Source organism: Corapipo altera, unplaced genomic scaffold (genome assembly GCF_003945725.1).
Source record: "Corapipo altera isolate COAL_440 unplaced genomic scaffold, ASM394572v1 2c, whole genome shotgun sequence".
Taxonomy (NCBI): Eukaryota; Metazoa; Chordata; class Aves; order Passeriformes; family Pipridae; genus Corapipo; species Corapipo altera.
In genome coordinates, this window is record NW_020884923.1 from 4,432,668 (window position 1) to 4,457,817 (window position 25,150).

At 37.5% G+C, this 25,150-nt stretch overlaps 1 protein-coding gene across 10 annotated transcripts in view; it reads right to left on the reverse strand.

Annotated features, from left to right (window-relative positions):
• The window catches only part of RGS7 (regulator of G protein signaling 7), a 261,014-nt gene that overhangs the window by 51,967 nt on the left and 183,897 nt on the right, over positions 1 to 25,150 (reverse strand). For all 10 annotated transcript variants that reach the window (XR_003529993.1, XM_027657249.1, XM_027657244.1 and 7 more), the window contains exons 5-6: positions 21,160 to 21,266; positions 10,314 to 10,365 (exon numbers count right to left, since the gene is read on the reverse strand). Coding sequence is in view for 9 of the 10 variants with exons in the window: in XM_027657249.1 (XP_027513050.1) it covers positions 10,314 to 10,365; positions 21,160 to 21,266 (159 nt within the window). In the remaining variant the exon portion in view is untranslated. The remainder of the gene's footprint in view (positions 1 to 10,313; positions 10,366 to 21,159; positions 21,267 to 25,150) is intronic.

The following is a 25,150-nucleotide window of genomic DNA, read 5'->3' on the forward strand; positions in this document are numbered from 1 at the left end:
TCTTCCTTCAAAATTGCTTATTTCATTGAACAAGAAAAAAAACCACCCTAAACACATTAAAAATATTAGCAATAAAATACATACTTAATATAAATGTGTAGGCAATTCTGAGAAATCCAGGGGTCAAATTTTGTCTCGTCCAACCAGTCTAATACCACTTAGCAGAAATAAAACAAGCTCCCTGCTCCTACACTTGATTAAGCCCCTGTAAACCACATTCTCACAGTCCCAGTACAGGCACTTTTAGTTAGCTTAGAGCTTTCTTGAGTCCCACTGCAGGCAAATTTTGGGATTAGCATTTCCTGCTAGCATCAACAAAAATTGTTGCTGCAGAATTGGCTGACAGAAAAGCATCTTCAGACAACGTATTTCAACACTGGCGAAACAACCATTAAGTCACCTCGAGCAGGAGAAATGAATTAGCTTGCCACACTATTAATTTGATACAGTGTCTAAGAAATCTCTTCCCTTCACTGTGTAACTCTAACACAGTATTTTCTCTGCAGTGTTCTTTTAATGACTGTCCTTGCTCTCAATCCATAGCAAATAGTCCATATAATAATGTTTGGTTTTCATTATGTGCGTAACTTAGCCAAGACTCAAAAAATCATGTTCATCCCTCAGAGCTTTTATTTATCTGAAATATTCAAATCCCCTCCCCTTCAGGAGCCTAAAGGTTATAACACCTGTGCCTTGGATTCTTTATCTCAGAAATGTTTCTATGTGCCACTGTGGATAAGGCAGAATATGCCCAAGGAAGATTTAGTATAGTGGGAAGTATGACATATCCACTAGTATAGAGGAAAATAGTGCTGAAGGACATTCCTACTCTGCCTCAATTTGTTGTCATTGTTATGTGCCAACAATTACATCCTTATAAAAGTGCATGTTTGAGGTTTTATGTAGGAGCTAATTTTAGTGACATGAGAGGCTGGCAGCATCTCAGGAATTTGAGTTCACCAGTTTACACTCTCATTGTCGTATTCTTTGGTTTATCTGTAAAAAATTCACTAGCATGTTGGAAAGAAAGAAAAATGTGAAAATCATCCTCATTTTCAGCCAGACCATTTGAAGATACAGAATAATGAGGTTTTGTTCTTCTACTTTTAGGGCAATGAGACTTGAAATATGGATACTGCCATCTTTCACAGCTACCACCCCTTTACTGCACCAAATCATGTGTGAAGTAACTGTGCTTGTCCAGCAGCCTGACTGAGGATGTCAGTCAGTTTCTCTCTCAAAGCAGAGTTAGGAGTCCCCAGAAATTCAGCGAACGACAGCGTCTGCTTTTCTAATGCCACGTGTTGACAGTGGTTTTACAGCTTCATACAGAAGTACAGTATGCAGGAAGGTCTCCAACTCAAAGCTCCTTTTTTTCTGTATATAGTTCTCTATTTATCTGCCCCTCTAAGGTCCTGGTCAGGGACCAGTATACCAATGAGCTGTAATTGCCCTAAGCAGCCCATCCAGGGACTCCACTGGGGTGTCCTGTGCCCAGGAACTGTGCATAAACCCAGCTACCTCCCCTGGCACAGGCTCGAGCTATATCTCTAACCAGACCTGTAACTTACCAGCCGTGTAATTTGCCCTAGCTTCCCAGCCTGACCTTGGACCTTTCTGGTCAGTTAAGACTTTGGTGGTGAGGACCTTGCACTTGCCTACACTGTTGCCAGCCTCAGTTCTTGCTTACCTTTCCTTGCAGAGCTTCCTGCTCTTTTTGCTCCCTGACAAGGGTGCTGAAAAATGCTTACCATGGGGATGAATTATATGCAAGGAATGGGGTCTGAATTAATAACCTCATCTTGCTAAATATGGACTACCATATACACTCTTATTTTTAGAGCCAGTGTATTCTGATGGATTTTGCAATCAACATAATTGCCTCTACTGAAGTGAATTATATATTAGATGCTATAGCTTGTGCTTTAGAAGTGACTGATTACCAAGAGAAAACAGATTTGCCAATAATTTTAAAGGTCATATTAATATGTAATATTTCATAATGAATGATGGTCAGTGATGTTTATAAATGGGTATTTGAACAACAAACCAGTATAAAAACACACTTTGGTAGCTGTGCAGTAAATACAGACTACTCGATCTTGAAAATTCTGCTCAGGCATTCACAAAACGTGGGCAACATGAGAGTTTCAAATGAGACTACCAAGTGTTTTAGTGAGAGTTGCCTGTGTTTTCCCTCCTGCGAGTTTTTAACAGTTAAACCCCAAAACCAACCAATTTTCATGGTTAGCCACCTTTGTTTTCTGTTCTTGACTGTTCACTTGCACTTGAAAGCTCTTAAGAATTATAGAATCATATAATCAACCAGGTTGGAAAAGACCTCTGAGATCATCAAATCCAACCCTTGATCCAACACTGCCATGGTTACTAGACCATGACACTAAGTGCCACATCCAGTCTCATCTTAAAAACCTCCAGGGACAGTGAATCCACCACTTCCCTGGGTAGCCCATTCCAATGTCTGATTACTCTCTTTGTAAAAAATTTTTTCCTAATATTCAACCTAAACCTCCCCTGGCACAGCTTGAGACCATGCCCTCTTGTCCTACTACTGGTTGCCTGGGAGAAGAGACCGACACCCAGCCAGCTACAACCTCCTTTCAGGGAGTTGTAGAGAGTGATGAGGTCTCCCCTGAGCCTCCTCTTCTCCAGGCTAAACAGCCCCAGCTCCCTCAGCTGCTCCTCATAGGACTTGTGTTCGAGTTCCTTCATCACCCTTGTTGCTCTTCTCTGGACCTGCTCCAGCACCTCAATATCCTTCTTGAACTGAGGGGCCCAGAACTGGACACAGTACTCCAGGTGCTCTAGGTTTTTTCTTTCAGTAAGATCCTAGAGATTATGACAGGCTTCATTCTAGACTCCAGAAACTGGACTGAGTACATATTATTTTACACATCCCAGAACTTTCACCCAAGGCTTACAATGGGGAATTTTATCTTGTTGCTAAATGGGCTAAACCTTCCCTCGCACTGCAGCGGAAAAAAGCCACAGCTAAATTCAATGGAAGTACAACTGGGCCTCTGAAGATCACAGATTATTCCACCTACACATCCATCACCACGTACACAAACTTAAACGCCTTACATAATTGTCCCAGTGCCAGTGGTGTTACAGCTTGATTCGCGCCAGATGGTGGGTGTGCTTTCAGTGAACACTCATTGTCTCCACTGAGGCCAGAGTACATTTATATACTCTCTGTGAGTCAAAATTCTGATTTCAGAGTCAGTGTGTATAACCCTAGCCCGTATCTAAAGAGCAAAGAAAATAGGAAAGCGCTGCAAGGTCCAAGGGTTTCAAAGTGCCCTGTCGGCAGACAGTTCTCCCTTTACATGCAAGTACCTGCAGCTAATGGAGAATTACAGGACAATCAGCACAAAACATGACTGCAGGGTGTAAAGCATGAAATTAACTATTTTATTTAAACATTGAGATTTCTAGGGCTATTTATGCCATCTTTAGGTCACATCTACTTTCACTCAATAGCAAAAAAAGTTTTTCTCTTTGCAACAGCTAGTGAGTTTCACTTAGTCTTAAAAAAACTATGACAATTCTGGGGTGGACAAATGAGTCACCAATCAGCGTCATGTATCTATAGAAGATCTACAATCTTTAGTAAATGCTAATAACTTTAAGTTAGAAGGAAGATCATGGTTGCTTATGTGCCCTAAATTGCCAAATGGTCAAAACCATAACTTCTGAAACACTCCTCCCTTCTCTCCTTTTTAGTCTTTGGCCATACTCTATAACACTTAAGAAAAGCAATTTGATTATAGATTTACATAAGCTTGCTTACATAAACCAAGGGCAAGAAAGAAACCCAATTTCAAACTATAAAAGAGCTTAAGAATTAGAAAAATGCAAATTCATCTTCACCACACAAAAGTTCCCAGATGACAACGGCCTGGGAAAATCCTGCAGGGTGCCAAAAATAGATATGGAAGAAAGGTCACCCAAGCTAGATGAACTCCAGGATCAGATAAAGAATATTGAGTTGTCAAATGTAATTTAAGCTTGCATCCATTGCATTATTTAATGCTTATTGATATTATCATAATGCTTTCAATTTACCGTTAGGGTTACAGTTTTGGAGAGTCAGAAAGCCTACAGCTCCAGGAACACTGGGACTGGAAAAAGCACATGAAGTAGAATATGGCAGGGCACCAACGTTGCTACCTCCATACCCTTCTAATCTGGGCCACTCATGGTGATGGGATGAGGGGAAACCACATGAGGAAGTGCTGAGGTCACTTGGATGTTCAGCCCGGAGAAGAGGCAGGTGAAAGGGGATGTCATCGTGGTCCACAACTTCCTCATGATGGGAAGCAGAGGGGCAGGCACTGATCTCTCTCTGGTGACCAGTGGCAGGACCCGAGGGAATGGCCTTAAGTTGTGTCATGGGGAATTTAGATTGGACATCAGGAACAGATTCTTCACAAGAGGGTGGTTGGGCACTGGAACAAGCTCCACAGGGAAGTGGTCACAGCACCAAGCCTGACAGAGTTAATTCAAGCAGCCTTTGGACTATGCTCTCAGGGAGATGGTGTGATTCTTGGAGTGATCCTGTGCAGGGCCAGGAGCTGGACTTCAATGATTTCTGTGATTTCCTTCCAACTCAGGATATGTTATGATACCTATTTAGTTTACTCAGCATGGTAATTTGAAAGCAATTCTGAAAATCCTGAGTTATATTTATGAATCTCAGAATTCTGATAAGAAATTTTATTTCTATTTATAGGGGACCTAGATGCAGATTATCAGTGCTTTTAAAATAATGCTGCACAAACATATACTTGGGTCAGTTACCTTTTCGCATGTGTGTATACGAATGCATTGGTCAAATGTATTTTCCATGCTCCACATATTACAGGAATAAGTTATACATTCATGGAAAGAAAAATTCAGGTAAGCACAAAACTGAAGTGGTGAGATGACAGGAAAGCATTTTCAGGATGTCTCCTGTTACAAAGCCCTCACTGCAGTGGTTTGTCAATGTCAGAATTAACAAGAATCAGAACAAAATTCAGGACATGCTTGTTGAAGTGACACTTTCATTTTGTCATTTGTATGACAGAAATAACTCCTAATGAGTGAATTATGTATCTCTGTGGAGAAATATAACAGTATACAAATTCAGAGTGGGGAAAAAGTACTGTAGGTGACCTCTTCCATCTTTCTGCCAATGCAAGTATCTTTCCTAAAGCTCATTTGATTCAGATATGCCCAGATCTCAAAGCAAAGTCACTCACATAAGGGATCATAACCTAGTCTTAGCAACAACTAACTGACATTATCTTCTTAAATTCCTCCTTATTCTCATGGTATAAATTTTAACAAATAAATTTTTATTTATATAAATCACAATTACATCAAAAAGTGCTACTCTGTTACCAGTTTTGCCCCAAGCTATTGACTCAAAATTATGGGTTAATTTCCAGAGATGCTGAGCACTTGCAGTGTTCTAGAAGAGTTCAGGTAAGCAATAGGACTCCATATTTCTCAAATACAAATTGCTTACTAATAACCTGTTGCCAAGGAAATCCTCCCCAAGCATTTGGGCAAAGAAAATATGTAATGCATTCTCTGTATAGTTCTCCTTCCAGACAGTTACTCTATGGTATAGGGTACAACAAGACAAAAGAGAGAGAAAATTCCTGGACTAATCAAATTTCCATAGAGGGATTTGAGGCTAGGCATATAAAATAAGTAGACAAAAAAAATCTAAAGAGAAAATTATATTAAAATTTTCCATATGTGAAAAACATGATATGTGACTGCAGTTACATTTTGTGCATTAGGTACTTTTCATCATGACTGCAAGTCTGGGAGAGAAGAGGAACATGAACCAGGTGTGATGGCTCATGTGTAAACAGAGCAGCAGAGGCTGAACACAGAGAGGTCTCTGTCAGGTTACTTTTAAGTGATAAGAAGGTATCATTAGGAAGGAAGTTTTGTTCAGACTGACTTGTTAGCTGATTATCAAGTAACTTTAATAAGGAAAGAATTGTGCTTTCATAAAAATGAGACAATAGCTTTGACACAGCAAAAGTAAATGGTTTCCTTATCTTACTGTAGCCCAGGTTGGAAAACAAAGTCATGACTGCCTAAAGAACTGCAGGACTTATCCAGACAGATATCTTACATTTTTGAAGGGAGTTATTAAATAAGACTTACCCCATCTCACTCCCGTGATTGCTCTAATTCTCTAGGAGAGTGCGTTTATGTTACATGACTTTACCAGGAAGGCTACTGAAAATATGTTACATTTTCAAAACTTGCCTTTCTTCAGAGCAGCAAAATTTGAGAATTTGCTTTGAATATATAGAAAAGTAGTCTCATTTAGTATCATTTAAAGATCGTGTGGTCATATGATTTTAAAATCATGTTGCATTATCAGTAATTTACTGTGTTCTCCATAACTTACCAAGATTCTGCAGTACTTCTCCATTTTTTACTCTTATGGGAGAAATGCACACCAGTAAAATTACAAGACTCAAACAACATCCTGTTGCAAATATATAGATGCAGTGGACTTTTGTCTTCCAGTATGAGTCCAAACCTTCTTATGACTGTGACTGTGGGACTTTCTAAATTTAATTCTTTCCCTGCTTTGAACATACTTCTATTTTTTTTAATATGCAGTTAACTGTAAGAAATTATCTATATGTCACAGATACTTTTGAGTCTAACCATCAACAAAAGTTCACTACAGTAAATGAGTAAAAATTACTTATTCTTCATATCTTATTTATCTGAAATTTTTATAAACGTCTTACATTGCCACAACTCTGTTAAATTGTTTTCTTAGGCTTGAGCTTAAGGAACAAAAAGAAAAAACCAAAATAATTGATATTTTGTTGTGAATGGAGATTCACCATAACCTTTCATATTTTTTATTTATTAAAAAAAAAAAAAGAATAGTAAGGGACTGAAATCTGCAAATTTGCAACAACTTTGAGTCACTAAACCTCCAGAGAACCTGACAGGTCCCATGAGAACTGAGGCTAAAGGCACGTGGAATAATTATTAATTATTTAATTAATTCTTAATTACATGACCTGTTTATAATATGTGAGAAAAAAATAATCTGTCAGTTATAAAATTACATCTGTAAGAAAAGAGAACATAATTATGGGTAGGCCACATGCTCAGCCATTAGCCATGCCCAATTCTATTTGTCACAAAACCAAATCATAATTCAGCAACATGACTTAACTCACAGGAAAAACAAAATGACTTGAACTACACTCGCCTTAATAATAATTGTTATTATTATTATTGTTATTATTACTTATTTTCACTAATAAAATCCAACTGAAGCCAATGGGATTCTACACAGAACAACATGTCCTGCCTGGGTGGACTCCAAGACATATGGCAAAAAAGTGGATATCTTCAAAGTGGATGGAACCTAAGAACCTGCCTTTGCAAAAATTATTTGCAGTTTGAGGCATCTCTCAACAACCCTTCAAGCGTGATTTTCAAGAAAAAGGAGAGAGGTTTTCCAGCACTTTATGAAAATTAGAAGTTTTTAGTAACCTCCGAATGATCATACTCAATACTTTGAAAGTTACAATGCAAAGGCTACTTGATTCCATTTTGACATAAAGTAAGTTAATCCAAGCCCTCTTTTTTGCCACGAAGACATAGCATTGCACTACAGCTTTATTATGAGAATGGATCTGCAGTTTTTTGACATTTTGGAAGATTCTGTTTTCATGTCTTTTTTATTAATATTTTCTTCAGATAAATATTTCTTTTAAGGAAAATATTTGATATTAAAAGCTCACGCACAACAAATTATATTTTAGAGAAAATATTAACGAATTATACAAAGACATAAAGATTATTTGTTTCTTAGTTAGCTCTAACACACAGTATCTCAATTTCATTTAATTTCTTGTTTAAGATAAATTATTTTCCTGGCAGTATGCTATGTTCTGGACAGTAGCCCAGCTATGAGCAAGTAATGATGAATCGTTGGGATTAATTTTTAAATTAAAATAAAATTCTAGTGTGTTTAGAAAGGCTTTTAAAATTAGGTTAATGCCAAAGAAAGTGGTTTGCTTTGTTAAAAACATTGATAAAGGAAAATTACAGAGAAAGTCTACTTTTTGCTGTTATTGAGAGACTTCTAATGCCTGCCACACTCATTAGTTTTATAGGGTGCAGTTTCAAGGTTTTTCAGGACAAGTCCATGAAATTGGGAGCACTGCACAGCACTGTAATGCATTATAAGTATGAAATGCATTTGCATATATGTAATAACATAAATTCTATTTACTAAGAAGTAGCAATTACTGTGAAAATCTACAGAACATCTTTGAGGCGTATTTGAGGTGAAATTTATCCTTTAATATTCTCAATTTGTTTCAAATCTACTTTATATTTATTTTGCTTTCTTAAATATTGTCTGATTATCCTGTAATCCTCTGATCACTATTGTTTACAGAGCAAATGATAATTTCTGGGACTGGGAAGATGCTAACCTAATAAAAACACTATTTAAAAGCTTGTTTTCCTGCAAATGCTCTAGCATTATCCAGTTTGGTGACACACAGCCACCTTAGGTAGCTCTAGTGCAATGCTCTGGCCCTGTTGGGTGGGGAAGTTGCAGTGTGTTTCTTAGAGGATTGCACTTTTAGCTCATGACTTGGAGCAATGAGATGGCAGGGTTGGGAATTCCCCTTCCTCTTCTCCCCTCTGCAACAGAAGATCTTAAATTCATCAACTGGAACATATTTTACTCTCAAAAGCTCTTAAATGAGTAAATTTACTGTTCAACAAAGGTACCTCCCCGCATGATGAAGAAACTGATTCCAAGTTTAATTCTGTATTCCTGGCATTCCAAAACTGAACAGATTATACAAGATTTCTATTCACTGACTAAGGTACATAAATCATCTACCAATCCACAGATCAGCTGTCACTAGAAAGTGTCTCCTACTTTAGACTAAAGGACATTAATAGAAACTCTCTCATCCTGATCTCAAACCTGTTAAGCATATAATTATTTATTAAAATCCCCCTGGTAATGTGATACACATTACTGCTGAACAGCTCAATGACTCTTAAAACCATAGTAAATTACTTGCTGATCTTTACCGTATTAGGAGACTATATTGAGTAAATCAAGCATTTCTTCTTCAGCGACTCATATGGAGTGGCTAAGTACACAGGTCTGGTATGAATTACTCCTCCTTGGTAGCTTTCAACAGCTATCTACCAGACATCTTCAAATATCAGTATTTTTTTTAAAAAGTAACATTTTTCTACTTCTATAGGATGAGAAAACTGTCACATTTTCAAACTCTAGCTTGAAGGCACTCAGCTCTGCTGAGAGTCTCAGCTTGAAATTGTTTTATTTAGCAATTTATTTGAAATGAAGCTGTGTCTACTCCAAAAAGTAAGGAAACTTCTATTGTAACCATCCATCCCTGAGGTCCTCAGTTCCCAAAGGCTGAGAAAGAATCCATGTTACAAGTGAACACTCATCTAAATTTCTGAAAAACTGTAAAAAGAGACTTTCAAAGTTTGATGTTTTGAAAACATAAACTACCATGTACATGCTCAGTTACCTAAATAAATGACCTAGATTAGAATTACAGTCTGGATTAGAGTGAACAGGATTCACTTGCTTTAAAAATTAAGTCACTATTTGATGTAGAGAAGCACCTAATTTTGTTATAATTTTTAATTATTTTTTTCTAATACATTACTACTTATTATCTTCACATTTTACTGTCAGTAATTACAGTATATAATTTATTAATAAGTCCTCAAGACACAGGCAACAAAACAAGGTATTTTCTAATATAGTTTGTATTAGAACCATATTAGTTTTCATAATAATTTTCCACACAGTCTATATCTGAAAGAAGAGTTCTAAACTACGCATATCTTTGGGTCTGAATCTGAGAATAACCATTGCACAACCATCAGTAAAGTGTATACTGCTTCACTGAGATTTTTGTCACCGTAAATAATTATACTTGCCGGAGTAAACAGAATATGTAAATGGTAAGGTAGATTTTGATGAGTTTTGGGTTTAGGTTTGGTTTTTTTTAACTTTTCTCCTCAGATCGACTCCAAAATCTGACTTTGTTAAGCTTCTGATAAAATTTCAAAAAGGTAACAATACTTTCACTTCAATATCAGCAGTTCTTGCACAGGAAGTACATGACATATAATTATGTTTTAAACACTGGGATGTTTAAACAAGACAGACTGCAACGACACGTTCATTCATATAACACATAAATTCCAAAAGAAATAGGAAAGGTTTCTACACTGACCATAGTCTGTGTTTTCCGGCTCCCAACAATTAGATGGCCAAAAATAGGGTGTCTGTAGACAAAAAAAAAGTAGGTAACTCAAGTTAGGCAATGCAAGAATTATACAGTCCTTGGATTGATACTGTTTTTCAGAATCAATTTATATTTACAGTAGATCTATTACACTGTTTACAATTTTGAAGTAGGCATCAAACCAGAAAATTACTATTGTACAGTTGTTTTTTACACTAGTATCAGAATGACATTGAAGCAGAAGAACAAAGTATTCTTTTTATTCTCAAAGTTAGAGGAACAAAACCCACAAGGTTAGGTAGCGAGATTACATCTTCCCTAAAAACACACCTCTCACATGTCCTGAAGAATCAGTTTTAGAAGGTGTAAAGACAGAAGATCCTTTGAGGTTCATTCAGTTCTTGATTTTGGAGAGTTTTCATTAGTATAGATTAATAATCAGTACACTTTCCTAAGAGTTATTTGTTTAAAAATGCCACTAAAGTTACCACAGTCTAATTTTTTCTAATTGTTTACCAATTATGATTTAAAATTCTTTTTAAGAGAAAGAAAATAGAAGTACCAGCAATTACTGGAACACTATCCTTGTAAAAACTGTGCTAAATACATTGTTAAAATAATTCACTTCTAACAAATGAAAAGTATAAGACTATATAGGCATTTTTCAAACAAATAACTTAATTTTTAAAATAGTAATTTTTTGTTAAAATGAAAATAATTACAGTATTTTTCATAACACATCATCCCTGTATGGGCTATTCACTTAAAAGTTGGACTCAATGACCCTTGTGGGTCCCTTCCAAGTTGGAATATTCTGTGATAGATTGACTAATCTGTGTATACTTACATAACACATAGATACAGAGAGTTTCATAATATTTCAGCAGTTGAATTAAACTCATTAAATGTGTGGACCAGTTTGAGTGGTATTTAAAAACACAAGTGTTTCTTTAGGAAAAATTTCTGCTTTACTTTCTGTTTCTCAAAGAGCTCCCAGCTGCAAAAATGGAAATCCCTCTGCTGCCCACTTCCCTCAAAATTGTTTTAATGCTAATCTGGAAACCAACAGGGCTGAAGTGTGGCACATTCACAACTATCACAACTATCAAATTAAACATATATTGTGAAAAATCTTTCGCTATTGTGACATTGACCCATTAACTTTAATAGAAGCAATTTAGAATGTGCTATTTAGCAAGCAACAGCAATGAGCTGAAGGGTAAAAAAGGAACTGACTTCAAAGGCTGAGATGTGTTTCTTGCAAATTGTTTTGTACTTTGTAAGGAGCAAGAATAAGTAATTCTCTGATAAATGACTCCTTCGCAGTACCACTAAAATCAAAGTGGCCAGTTGAAGCGCATATAAGCTCAAATGGAAAAAGGGGAGGAACCTCTAAAGAATGACTTGCAGTACTCAGTGAATTTTGAAGCAAGAAGCTATAAAATTAATTTAACACATGTTAATGTGAGCCATACAAAGCAAAAAGTCACCATCATTGAAATATAGAGTTTACAAATTCAGAAAGGGAGAACAGTCCTTTCTTAGTGGCATGAGGTGTATCTTGGGAGAGGCCCAGGAAGGAAAGCACAGCTATATCATTTTTTGGCTAACAGTAACTTTAACCTTTGTTTACAGATTCAAGATGAGCTTCTGAAAAAAACTATGAAGGGAGGGTTACTAAATACATAGTATTTACATATCCACTCAGGCAGTGTCTCAGCTGAAACTCTTCCAGTTGTGGATATACTTGCTGCAAAATCCATATTAAAACTCCTCATGCATACTTAGGATTTCCTTTGACAAATTACATATACTCCATCCTGTGGCAATGGATTTGCCATATGCAGGATGGAAGAAGTCCTGTCAGAGATGGACTAGTGAAGAAAATGAAAACAGTTCAAATGTTATAGAAACCAAAGTTTTTAAGGTGGCAGGTTTTAAAATGGTTTTTACCTTTTTGCAGAGTCATTGCCCCTTCTTCCCGACACCCCCTGAGCTCCCACACAAGGTGTCCTGGTCCTTGTTAACCCCTTCCTATTGGTTGTTGACCCTTCACCTGATTGTTTTTTTCTATGTGACCCTGAACTTGTCATTGATCCCCTTTTGACCCTCCTAAAAGCCTTATAAACCCCTACCCCACAATAAACTTCCTCTTTCGTCCGTCCCTCCCTGGTGGTTTGTGTGGGCTCCTTGCCGGGTCGCCGGCCAGGTGCTGGGGTGGGGGGAAGGGCATTCACCTCGCAGGTAGTGGGCCAGCAGCCTAAGGCCCTGGAGGTCTCCCCCATCCCACTAATCCGTTGGACCATCCCAGCTGAGATTAAAAAATAAGTTCCATCTTCTGATTTAGAGAAAATCACAAAATTGCTTCCAGCATTCATTTCCCATAAGGCTATAAGGAAACACTATGTATTCATGACTACATGTTAATGATATTAGAGGAAGACTGTTTTTTCATACATAAATGAAAAGTTACACCCAGACAGCATATTGTTTTCAGTATTTAGTTGAAATAACACATTTAACTTCTATTGGAACTTGCACTTCAGTGGTGAAGGCAGTGTGAGCATTAAACACAATATGGGAAAGGGAACATGATCTTCAGTGTTGTGAAATATTGGCACCTTAGCTCACAAGGAGGCAGAGATGGCCAAGGCTTTTCTGAAGGATAAAAAGAGGCATCCTAATGTTAGAACCTGCTTCTAGTAGAAAGACTCCATTCAGACCAACACTGAGAAATGTAAAAATGCACGAAGGACACTTTTTCCTTTCCAAAGGTGAACAAAACTTATGAGGGAACAGACAAAATAGATTTTATTCCATTAGAGAATACCTGACCAAAACTATGTGGGTGTGTAGTAGTTGGAGTGAAAGTGACTGTAGGATGAGGCTGGTATTCTGCAAAAACAAGCACAGCAGCATGAGGGCCAGCAGGCTCAGAAAACAGGCAGAGGAGATCTCCTGGGAAAGTAATCAAGGGACAGAGACGGATGGAAGATAGCAGTTTTTGAAAGAGACTGTATGAAATGTCTGAGTATCTCTGGAGAGAAAGTACAGAGACAGGCCAGTGTAACCACATTGGCAATTTCCAATGAACTAAATGTGGAAAAGAGATCATGGAAAAAGCATAAAATAATGCTACTAAGGACAAGTCTAAGCCTCCCTGTGCCAGGGAGATAAAAGCAGAAAAGTTAAAACAGACCATGAGTTTTAATTAGCAAAGCACATGATAAGCCATATTAAAAGGTTTCAATAATGTGTGATAAGGTAAGCCAAAAAGAAACCCCAGTAAAAGGCAAACATTACAATATGAGAAAGGGGTTCAAATAACAGCGACTACAGATAAGTTCAGAAAATTATTAAATGCCTTCTTTGTTTGAGTCTCCAGAAGGAGGGAGAGACTGTGGTCAGACAAAGGTCTTTGTGCCCGGGGAATGACGTGCAGGCACGAGCTCTCCCTTCTAATGCTCTGAACTGGGCATGCACAAGCTGCCTCTGAACTGCAGGCCATGACCCTGCCTTCCTGGTGCTCGGATGCATTTAATGGGACTTGCTGAGAAGCGCAGCTCATCAGCTCCGGCACTGCAACATGGCCAGAGCTGGCCTCCAGCCAGCTGGCTCCCAGAGGGATCAAAGTTCAAATCTGCCTGCAATCAGCTCTGCGAACATGCCCAAAATTAATTTGGACATGAAGATAAAACTACAGGGCAAAGCACAGGGCAAAAAAAAAAAAAACCAGGAAGGGGAATATTTTTATGAGGTCAGACAGTTCAGGTTAGAACGCTGATGAAATTCAGCACAGAATACTTAAGGATTTATTGTGCTTCCATGTGGGTAAACTGTGTTTATTTGTGAAAAAGCAAAAAAAAGCCTGACCAAACTAAAAAACAACTCCTAGTTCCTCAGTACTGTGATTTATATGCATGTGTAAATACTATGATGAAATTCTTGCTCCGCTTATTTTCTTCTCTGTCTCCACCCCTACAGCAATTACTATTTAACTGATGAGAATTATCTGCATGATGTTTAAAGGGGCTCAAGTTACCTGAAGGGCAAGTTATAAATGGAAAACATATTCCTTTGAGTAACTTTTGAAACATGGGCAGTTTTTTTTAAAACAAACTAAAATCACATAAGGCAGAGGAGCTTCAGAAGACTACAGCAAGGGGAAGAACTACCTTTTCCAGAAAAGGGGAAAAGATTAAATTTTCTGTTTTATAATCTTTCTAGATCTACTGTCTAGATTGAATAATTGTAATACACTATCTATTTTTAATCTTTAAAAGCTAAAGTTTACTAATACTTGGATTTTTCAAAAAGAGTGTTAAACCCCTACTAGATGACAAATTAACAGTAGATGCTATGTATTTTGACCAAGGCAAAGTCCTACATTACTTTCTTACCAGTAAGTAAAGATTTATGTTATCACCCTAAGATATGTGCTCAAAAGCAGCTACAGCTGCTGATAAAGTTGTACTCAGAGTAGATATCTATTATTCGCTTTCATAGCAGAAAATGGCATTGATGTGTGCAGAGACAAGGAAAATTCCCCTAAAACCAGGTACAAGAAATAGGGGTAAGGGACAGGATTAAGACTTAAAGTGAAAAAAAGTCCAAAGCATCAAGCAAAAAAAAACTTTAAAAAAACCTAGATACTGAAAAAAAAGCATGATACAAAAATCAGTTTCCAATTAAAGGATTTTTTTCGATGCTGTGATTGTATAGAAAAAAGCACCAGCAATAAACTTGTGTGTAGTTAACATGACTGATGTTTTTCCAAAGGAATATTCCACATTTTCTTGCCTAATTGTTTGGTAACAAGAGTCATAAAGTTCTAGTCTTAAGCTGAAGTTTACTTTGTCCCTTGTTATAGACCTCAAACAGTTTAAACACATAACATGTGACTATAATGTATGTTCTGTTTCCACTTCTGTTTCAAAGGTCTCCACACAATTTCACACTCCAGATATTTAACAATCCCTTAGAATTTGCTGAAGTCATCCATGAAGAACTGGGGGAGAATGATTTGCCTTGCTCAACACAGAAAGATTAGGAAGACAGAAGAGTTTGATGAGAAGATCCGTGGTCTCATGGAATGAGGTCAGAAATGAGAATAGGAGGCATGTGCAAAAGAGAAAGCTGCCTGTTCTCATCTGATCTATTAAAAAAATTCCACAGCAATGCAGAGAGGCTCTGCATAATAAATTACCTTATCTATAGCTGGACTACGCAAACAAAGCTCGGTTCAATTATTTGTTACAAATCACATATGCCAAGTACACAGTAGAAGAATTAGAACATCCCCTGCAATATCATATATTCCTATGTCACAAATATTACACAATCTGTGGGCCTTGTTTCATGATCTAGAAGTCCATAAGTGAAGATTTTATCCAGGACAGCTACGGATTTGGCATAACATGTTGTACTACAACACCACCACTTTCAAAGAGAAGATTATGAAATACCAAGGGTGTTGGGGTTTTTTTCTGAAACATAGAAAACCTGAAGGAATTATCATGCTTAAGAATTTTACTTTTCCTCAGAAGGAGGAATACTCCATGAAAAAGTATTAAACAGGGAACATTTGTCATTTTGCCATGACATCCCACTTATAGCTGAAGGAAGGTGGGTGGTAGAACGGCTTGGGGAAAGTCAAGTACTGTTTATCAGCCCAGGTAGAAATAATGCTGCCAATTTTTATCAGTACACTTTTGAGGCACTTTGTTTAATTGTAGATGTAATTTGAATCAGCAGTCGGGACAAGTCAGGAGCTAAAGAAATAAGGCTTAACTAGCACTGCAGATGTAATTGTGGAGACATTTAAGCCTTCGAAACAAAATAGGTTGTTACAAGGATCTTTCTGCCATTGGCAGAAAACTGATTTTGTACACACAAATGCATACTGGTTCTCTTGCATTATACATTAATATCATTAAGTAAACCTAGCCTTGGAAATCCATAATTCTCCTGTTAATAAAGTCATATGAAACAAAATCTTGTAATATAGCACATATTCCACAATAAACAAATTGGCATGCAGTGGCTGCTAAGCATCATAAGCAATCCTGTGATAAAGCAAATAGATCTGCCTTGGATCTACCACAAAATTAATCAATAATAATATCTGAGCTAATGAAACAGCCACTTGTAAAAATCAGTGTTTCCCACAGCTTTTATAAAACATGATTAATTTCTATGCATTAAACTGTATTACAGAGGAGGGAAATCATTAAGCACCTTTCAGCTACCCCTCGTTGATAGTAATAAGAAAAGAGCTGTTGCCTCTGAAGCTGTTCCACTCCATGGAATTTTTTAAAATCCAATTACTTGGATGGGAGAGGAATATTCAAATCACTTATAAACACTTGCATATTACTGCTATTCTTCTCACAGGCACCAGGGAGCCTTTATAAACAGTTGAAATCAAGTCTTTGCAGAAAAGTCGTTATGCACAATCTCAAATGCTTTGCATGATGGATGGCAAAATTCATGGGCATTCTGTTTTAAATTAATTGCAGTTGACAGAAATGATCTCCTGGTAAAGGAAAAGGGTAAGATTGTTAGTCTAGCACTGTCAAGCCCATAGAGGAAGGACGCCAGCAAGTAGTGCTCCTTGGTTAGCTCAAAATTCTTAAAAAAAGAGTTTTAGAAACAAAATTTTGACTCTGTGACTTCTCTTTTCTAATCTGAAAAGGGGATGAGCATGGAAAGCAGTGTGGGGGAAAGTGTGTTTGCCTAAGGAGTTAATAAAGAAAAAAGGGCACTGATGAGGAAGTCAGAAAGACACGTGGATTTGAAATATTTTTCCCTCTGAAACCTAAACAGAACCTGTATATGCTGTATTTTCTCTTCAGCCTGAGCTGAAGAGAAAATGAATTAGTCATTGCACCTGCAATTGCCAAAGAAAATCTGCCAAATATTGAATAAGATAACCTTTTCCTTTTTTATTTCTAAAATCTGGCTTCCAATAAAATCCTTCCCTCAAGGCACAGTAGGTGATCCAGCAAGGCTCTGGAGAGTGGCTGAAGAGCTGTGATGTTCAGCCACAGAATCAGTACTCAGAATGGCCAGAGGCTGGCTCAGGACTGAGCCAAGAGGTAGCTAGGCAGGTAAGGATGACTCAAAGAGATGCGTAAAGCAATGTCATTCCACTTGAAACATGAAGACCCACAACACTTCACACTCTAAGCTATTTTGCAGCAAAGACATTTCAAGATCCTTACAGTAATTGCTGTATAATTCTAGCCCCAATTTAGGCACAGGAAAACAAAGCCAGTGAGGTTAAAAGCATTTGTCAAGAAAGCGGTCCCAGTAGTAGAACAGGAAAAGACATCACAGTCCAAATCTTTGTCTCGCCAAGGTCCATGAGTTTTGCTGCTATCTTCATCAGACTCATGCTTTCACAAGAAAGTGTTCCCATTTTCACACTTTTTCTCAGTTATTTGTGCCTTTCATCTTAAAAGTTACAAAACAATGGCAAAACCTAACCCTCATCTCTGAAAATTAATTTATTAAATGGAAGTGTGATTATCACTAATCTCATGTATCCTAGAAGTTTGTTTAAAGCCAAAAGATATTAGGAAGATTATATTTCATTATTAACATTGAGACACTTAGTATGCATTTGGAACTTGTAGAGGAAATCAACATATTTTTCCTGGGATGCTATTGCAGAAGCTTACCAGTTGAGAGGGTAAGTCAGGCATTCCTCACCAGGACGAATATATGTGGACAGAGATGAAATGTCTCAATGGGTAATCCCTGGCCCAGGGACAATCTAAGGTGCAGCTTGCTTTTCTTATTTGGGCCCCTCATATCTATTTACTCTCAGGTAGAAGAGGGTGGTTAGAAGGCATTCAGCTCCTTCTTTGGTCCAAGGCTTAAATTAATAGGAAAAGGCAATGCAGCTTTTCTCATTTTACTTATTGAGACTAATAAAAAAAGTCATCTCTTAATAAGGCAATTAATATTTAGATCCACCTCCTTTGAATTAAATTGATATCACATAAACTAACCTAATTAACACCTGAGTAGGTCAAAGAATGATCCAGAATTATTTATTTCATATTATTTAAAAAAGCAGACGTAACTGTACTCTTGCCTCCTGATGGCAAGAGTTATAACTGAAAAAGTATAATTTTTGCCTGGAAAAGGGCATTTTCCCAAATGAAGCAAAAAATCTCCACTGCTTTTACCTATTTCTATAAAAAGAAGGTTGTTTAAAACAAACTGAACGTAATACTATCAGGAGGGAATGTGTCACCCTTTGGAAAACAAAACATGAAGTGCATGGAGAACATTATTACAGTTAGTCTGTTTTTTGTAGGAGAGTTCTTTAAATTGCAGAGATTTCTCTGCAGGGATGGCTTCTGAACTTTTCAGTGCTGGCAGGTTCACAGTTTTCTCTTTCTATTAAAATATCAGAAATCTTAGAATCCTGTCCAATACTCAGAGGGTACCATTTCCAAAGCACCTGAACATCTGTTCTAGTGCAAAATTCACACATTTGCAGTCAAACTTTCCTCCCCATTGACTATGCTGTCTTCATCTTCCAATTTAACAGCTTCAGTAACAGATTTTATACAAGCCTTACTTTGGTGGGGAACATGGAGTTGTAATCATATGAATTTTGCTGTTATAACTCCAGTTAACAGTATGACACCACTATGAATTTTTTTCTCATGCCATACATTGACAGCTAAAGTTGTATTGTTTTATCATTGTTAGCATAGGAATAGCAATGCAAAAGGTACCACAGAACAGCAAACAACACTGCAGATATAGACTGAGCAACACTTGAGGAAAGCCATCTTATTTCATACATGTTTGTCAAACAGGTGCCGAATTCTTAACCTATGTAAATAAACTGATAAAGTTTACAGTTTGGTCCTCACTGAAGCTTCATGTCCAAACATGTAGGTTCTAGATCTCTCTGAGGAAAGCTCACACTGAGGAAAGCTCACAGCAGTGTAGCTGCAGCAGTCTCAGTGGTTCACAGTGCAGCTAATTCTAGCCTGTACTTTCCTGTACTTTTCCTGTACTATCATGTCAGCAGAGGTGCTTATTTCCCATGCTTGAGACAGAAGCAGGCCAGCAGCTGGACAGAATTCAAAGGCTAGCACTCCTATGAGTAAGTACTATGCTCTGCAAAATTAAGTCCTTGGATATTTTGTCCTTCTGACTTCTGCTTATGCAGAGACAAGCCAGCAAGTGGAGCCTCAATCACTCCATGATTTCTTTACATTTACCTCATCAATAAGCCCCTTAAGTCATGGGCCATCTCTCTTCTTTATACTGAATACTGAGAAGAATGAAGCCCCATGAGCTTAAAATAAACCTTTTCCTTCAAATACTCTCACCAGGATCAAAGGTAGCTGTGGATCTAGGGGAGGAGGCTTGGAATGACAGCTCTTTGTACTACCCATATACACATCTAACTTTCCGTTCTACTGAAGGTCAAGTTTTTTGCACTGTATGACTCACAGGATCTAAATATGAAAATATGATAATATTGTTTGCAGGTATGCAATTATAATTCTCTTTCTTCCCAGACTGTGATGTGTGTATTCATGCAAAGATTCTGGTTTAAAAAAATATTACGAGTCATTCTCTTCCCTTATGTGGATCTATAGAACTTAAGCCAAAATACTGAAGAAAGTATCGTACAGTGATTAATATAATACAATGTTTGAGACTATGATTGGCCTCCAGTGTATCACAGTTCTCTTCTGAATTTTAAAGACCACAGTCTTAGTTTTATTTTATTCCTGATGGCTCCTTATTTAAACAATCTTTAAGACATAGTTTATTGTCTTGAAGACAATAGATTTTGCTCTATCAGATACTACTATTCTGTATTTAACACAGTTAGAAGTAACAATGCAGAATTACCAAACTCAATTTCATAGTGATAATCGTCATACCATTTCAAAGCAATAAATATCTAGGGAAGACCTTGGACCAGCTGTTGGTGATACTTACCAGAAAGATTACCTAATAGGAAGAGCAATACAGAACAAAACCACCATTGCCAAAGGTGGCACATGGCAAGCAAAGTTAATTCCTTCTCTAGAATACATACTCTGCCACCATATTTGCTTCAGGTCACTGGCAGTATTGTTCTTCAAAATTCTAGTCTGCTATTCATTATTAGAATAAAAAACCACTCCTGCTCCCAGGCCCTCAGTTTGAAATCTAATATAATAAAACATAACTATGTAGGTATCTGAATAATATACTTGTAATTATAGGCGTACACATACATACATACACACATATAAATACTTCCAGCTTGTTCTGAAGCATCTGTGTGTTTGTTTTATGCAACAGGACTGACAGATAAAAGTAAAAATGTCTCTGCACTTGTTAGAAGAATACACACTGTTCCAATACTATTCAGCCACCAGTAAGGAAATCCACACATAAGAAGGAAAATAAATATTACTCTCCATTATTTATCAGATTTCTGCTATAAGTTTAATAATTAAAATCCCCCTTTCCAAATTAAGACTAGACTATGCAAGGAATAAGGGTCAATAAGATAATTTAATTTGCTTTATTATATTTCCAAAATATTATATTAATTCATTTCATGAGAGATATTTAGCATTATCATACTTTTTTCCAGATATCAAAATGGTCATTATCATCTTAACACTTTGCTGAAACTTTATAAATAAATTCCTTCTACCATTTTTTAATTTATGGGAAATTTCACCATTTACTGGGTTATGTAAGACATTAAGTATGGTTAAAATTTGCTGTGAACCTTCGTGCAAGGCTTTTAATATTAGTCTTCATTTGGGCAAGTCAAGAACATATTGAAAATACCTACCTGGAATCGATAAAAGGTGCCATCATCCTTCAGTGTTAGAACATGGTCTGAGATTGGAAAGAAATAGCCATGTGCTGCCATCAGTGTTCCTAAATGTAGAGCTTCCACTGTTTGAAGAAAAAAGAAAGATAAACTTTAAAAGTGAAATAACTTCTTTTCAGCAGTTTAGTTTTGTTGTTAAGATTCACCTAAACTCCTGTAGATAACCACTTTGTTCTCAGTCAAAGTCTTGCCATCATGAAAGAATTGTCTTTTTCTATGTAATATAATGACACAACCAAAAAAAACCCTGTACTGTCCTTCACAAATAGCTTTAAATGTTCCATTTGCAGCTGCAGCTCCACTACTTATATTGGCATTAGCAGGTGCTACCTCAATGTTCACTCACTTGTTCTGAAGCTAAAAACAGCCTTCATTTTTACTCTGATGGTGCAGCCTACTTTTATTCTTTAAAACAGTTTCTGATTACATGTTAAAATAGTTGATTCCAATTACATATCTTCCTCACTAGCTTTATCAGAGCCACTGTAAAGGAGAAAGATTTCCTTAAAAGTTTCTTGTTACTGGGAAAATAACAAAGAAACATAGGATACCAGAACAGTTGAGGTTGGAAGGGACTTCTGGAGGTCATCTCATACTTGCTCAAGCAGAGACATCTTGAACTGCTCGCTGAGGACCATGTCCAAGTGGTTTTTGTATAGCTCAAAGGAGTGAGACTCCACAACCTCTCTGGGCAACCTGCACTAATGTTCAGTCATCCTCACAGTAAAAAAGTGTTTCCTGATGCTCAGGGGGAACCTCCTGTGTTTCAGTTTGTGCCCATTGACTCTTGTCCTATCACTGGGCAACACTGAATAGAGACTGGCTCCAACTTTTCAATGTGCTCCCACCAGGTATTTATACATATAGATGAGTTTCCACCTAAGACTTCTCTTCTCTAGACTGAACAGAATCTTTTCTCGTAGAAGAGATGCTCCAGGCCCTTAAACATCTTTGTAGCTCTCTCTTGGAGTCTCTTCAGTGTGTGCATATCTCTCTTGTAGTGACGAGTCCAGAACTGGACACATAGAGGACAAATTCAATTCACTTTAATGAAAAAAATTCTAGTATGCAACAGTAAGGTTTATATGTGCTCCTGTATTTTCAGTGAATCACTGTCTAGTACCAGACCCTGAAATCTTTTGCTCAGTATTGTCATTATTTGTCTGATAAGAACACAATGTTGGAAGAAGAGAACTGCAGTAGTTGGAGTTGTGGTCTTGTTGCAGTATTTAAGTCCTTCTATCTCTTTACCATATTTCTTTACCAACCTTGTAACAACTCCAGTACAAATCGTGAAAATATCTGTACAGCAATGTCTGCTTTACCATTAAAAATTTCCAGGCAAAATCTGCTAATATCAGTCCACAACCACCAAAGCATTCTAATTTTAGAAGTTATATGAAAAAGCCATCAGTTACAGGAGCTGGTGCTAGAGAGGACAACACTGCTGGTGAACAACACCAGCAATGAGAAAATTTAAAAGACCAATAAAAAAGCCAAAATGAACACCTAAGGAATAAGGGAAAGATGGGAAAGAAGAGGAAGAAAGAGGCAAAAAACAGAAGGAGAGAGACAAAACCAGCAAGATCTACCTAAAAAAATTATTAAAATATGAAATCAGCATGAATCCATAAAGTATGCAGAATCAGTAAGGATGCATATTTGCAGTAAGAAAAACAGGTTGCACAACCACAAGTTACAGAGATTCATATTCATCTTCTAAGAAGTGCTCATCTTCTAAGAAGTGCTTATTTCTTCCTATTGCCTTAATTTGGCTTTCAGCAATGGCAAGCATAAATATTGCAGCACAGCTTTGTCTCGCCCTGCCTCTTAAAAACATCACTGCCATATCTGACCAGCAGTTACAGCATCATCAGGCAGAAAGAAATGTGAATCCTGATATCTGTGTTCTTGCTAAAACAGAGAGTTTCACTTATGCTTCACCCATCGTTATTTTGAATATGAGAAGTAAACACAGGTTTATTCACTTACCCACACTTATCAGCATCCCAAAAAATTCCATCCTTCACTCTTTGCTCACCTGAAGACATTTACTGGCACAGGAGATACAGGAGAAGCAGTGGGACATCTTTAAACTAACCCAAAGCCAGCAAGCATGTGAAAGGAACAAGAAAGGGCATCTGGACAGTACTCAGCTGAGATCACATAACTCTGCCAGGATTTATTTGATACCAAATAATTATTGCCATTTCTGTGTTGAGCAAACTGGTTCCTGTCCCTCCAGCAGAGCCATTACCTAAGAAAATGCAACACACTCTCTCTGGCAGCGAGCTCTCTGGCCTGCTGTAAAATGCCACAATGCTATTAACAAGCCATTTCCCACTTGCAAGCCTATAAGAATTGTCTCTAACAGAAAAAAGGTAGTTGCTTCACTCCTTGTGTTTGTGATGTCTGTAAATCCCCATGTGAACTTTGTCCTAATTATTATAAGTTCACATATTGTAGTTACTAATTCATTTCAAGCTGCTAAATTCTATTATCCCATGGATCAGAAATAGCTTTCTCCAGTGAGTCAGTTGCTGAGGTTCTTTTTACTTTGGTTCACTTCATCTGCCTTTTAACTGTATTAAGCTTTTCTTTGTTCTTCACATTGGAACTTATTCCCAATTCAAAAAAATTTTATTTTTCCAGGTATTATGTATCTTCATGTGTGGTAGGTTGACTTTGGCTAGACATCACGTGCCCACCAAGCCACTCTATCAACCCCCTTCCCAGCCAGACAGAGGAGAGAGAGTAAGATGGAAAATGACTCATAGGCTGAGGTAAGGCAGTTTACTAAAGCCAAAGTTTACGCGTGCACAAAGTTTATTCTCTATTCCTGTTAGCAAGTGGTGTTTGGCTACTTCCCGGGAAGAAGGGCTTTTAGTATGCATGACAGTTTCTCAGCAGGCAGATATTGTAAACAACTAATGCCCCACTTCCTCCTCCTTTCCTTAGCTTTTATATCTGAGCTGTCATATGGTGTGAGAACATCCCTTTAGTTAGTTTGGGTCAGATGGCCTACTTGTGTTCCCTCCCAGGATCTTGCTCTCAACTGGGGAAGGAATGTTACAGTGCTGATGCTGTGCCAGCACTGCTCAGCAGTAGCCCAAACACCGGTGTGGTATCAACACCTTTCTAGCTACCAATGCAAAGCACAGCACTGTGAGGACTGCTATGGGAAAATGAACTCCATCTCAGCCAGACCCAATACATTGTGGAATGAGAGAAAAACAAAGGAAGAAATGCGCTGACATTTTTTAGAGAAAGGATTTCTTAGACAAGGGTGACAGGGCTTGCCAGGGAGCTCTGACGCAGATGAGAGTTCATTCTCTTCAGATTTAGCAGAAACTAAATAGGCTCCAGATTTGTTTCATGTTCTTCCTGGATTCTGAATTATAATATTTTTCAAGATCACAAGGAGCTTACATTATTTCCCTTTACCCAGCAATTTTTAGACCACATCTGGACTATCATGTCAAGTTATGAATAACATGTCCATTCCAGTACAAGAAAGACATCAACAAACTCAAAGTGAGTCCAGTGGGAGTTCATCAAGATCGCTGGCACTGGAGAATGTACCCTATAAGGAGAGGCTGGAGGAGCTGGGCTAGGTCAGACTGAAAACAATAATGTTTTGGGTGTGTCTAGCAGTACCTTTCCAATGCCCAAAAGGAGATTTCAAAATGAGGGAGCCAAGAACTTTATGGAGTTGCATGGCAATAAAACTAACTAATTACCTAAATAAATAGACAATGGTAATAAATCAAATCAGCAATAGTTCTTACTTTCAGCCAAGCAGCAGGAGAGGTTGCCCAAAGACACTGTGCAATCTGCATCCTTGGAGGGTTTCAAGACCTGAACAGATAAAGTCCTGGGCAAAACATTTGAGTTTACACTTGACACTAATTTGAGTAAGGGGTTGAATTAGAGTCCTCCTGAAGTCCCT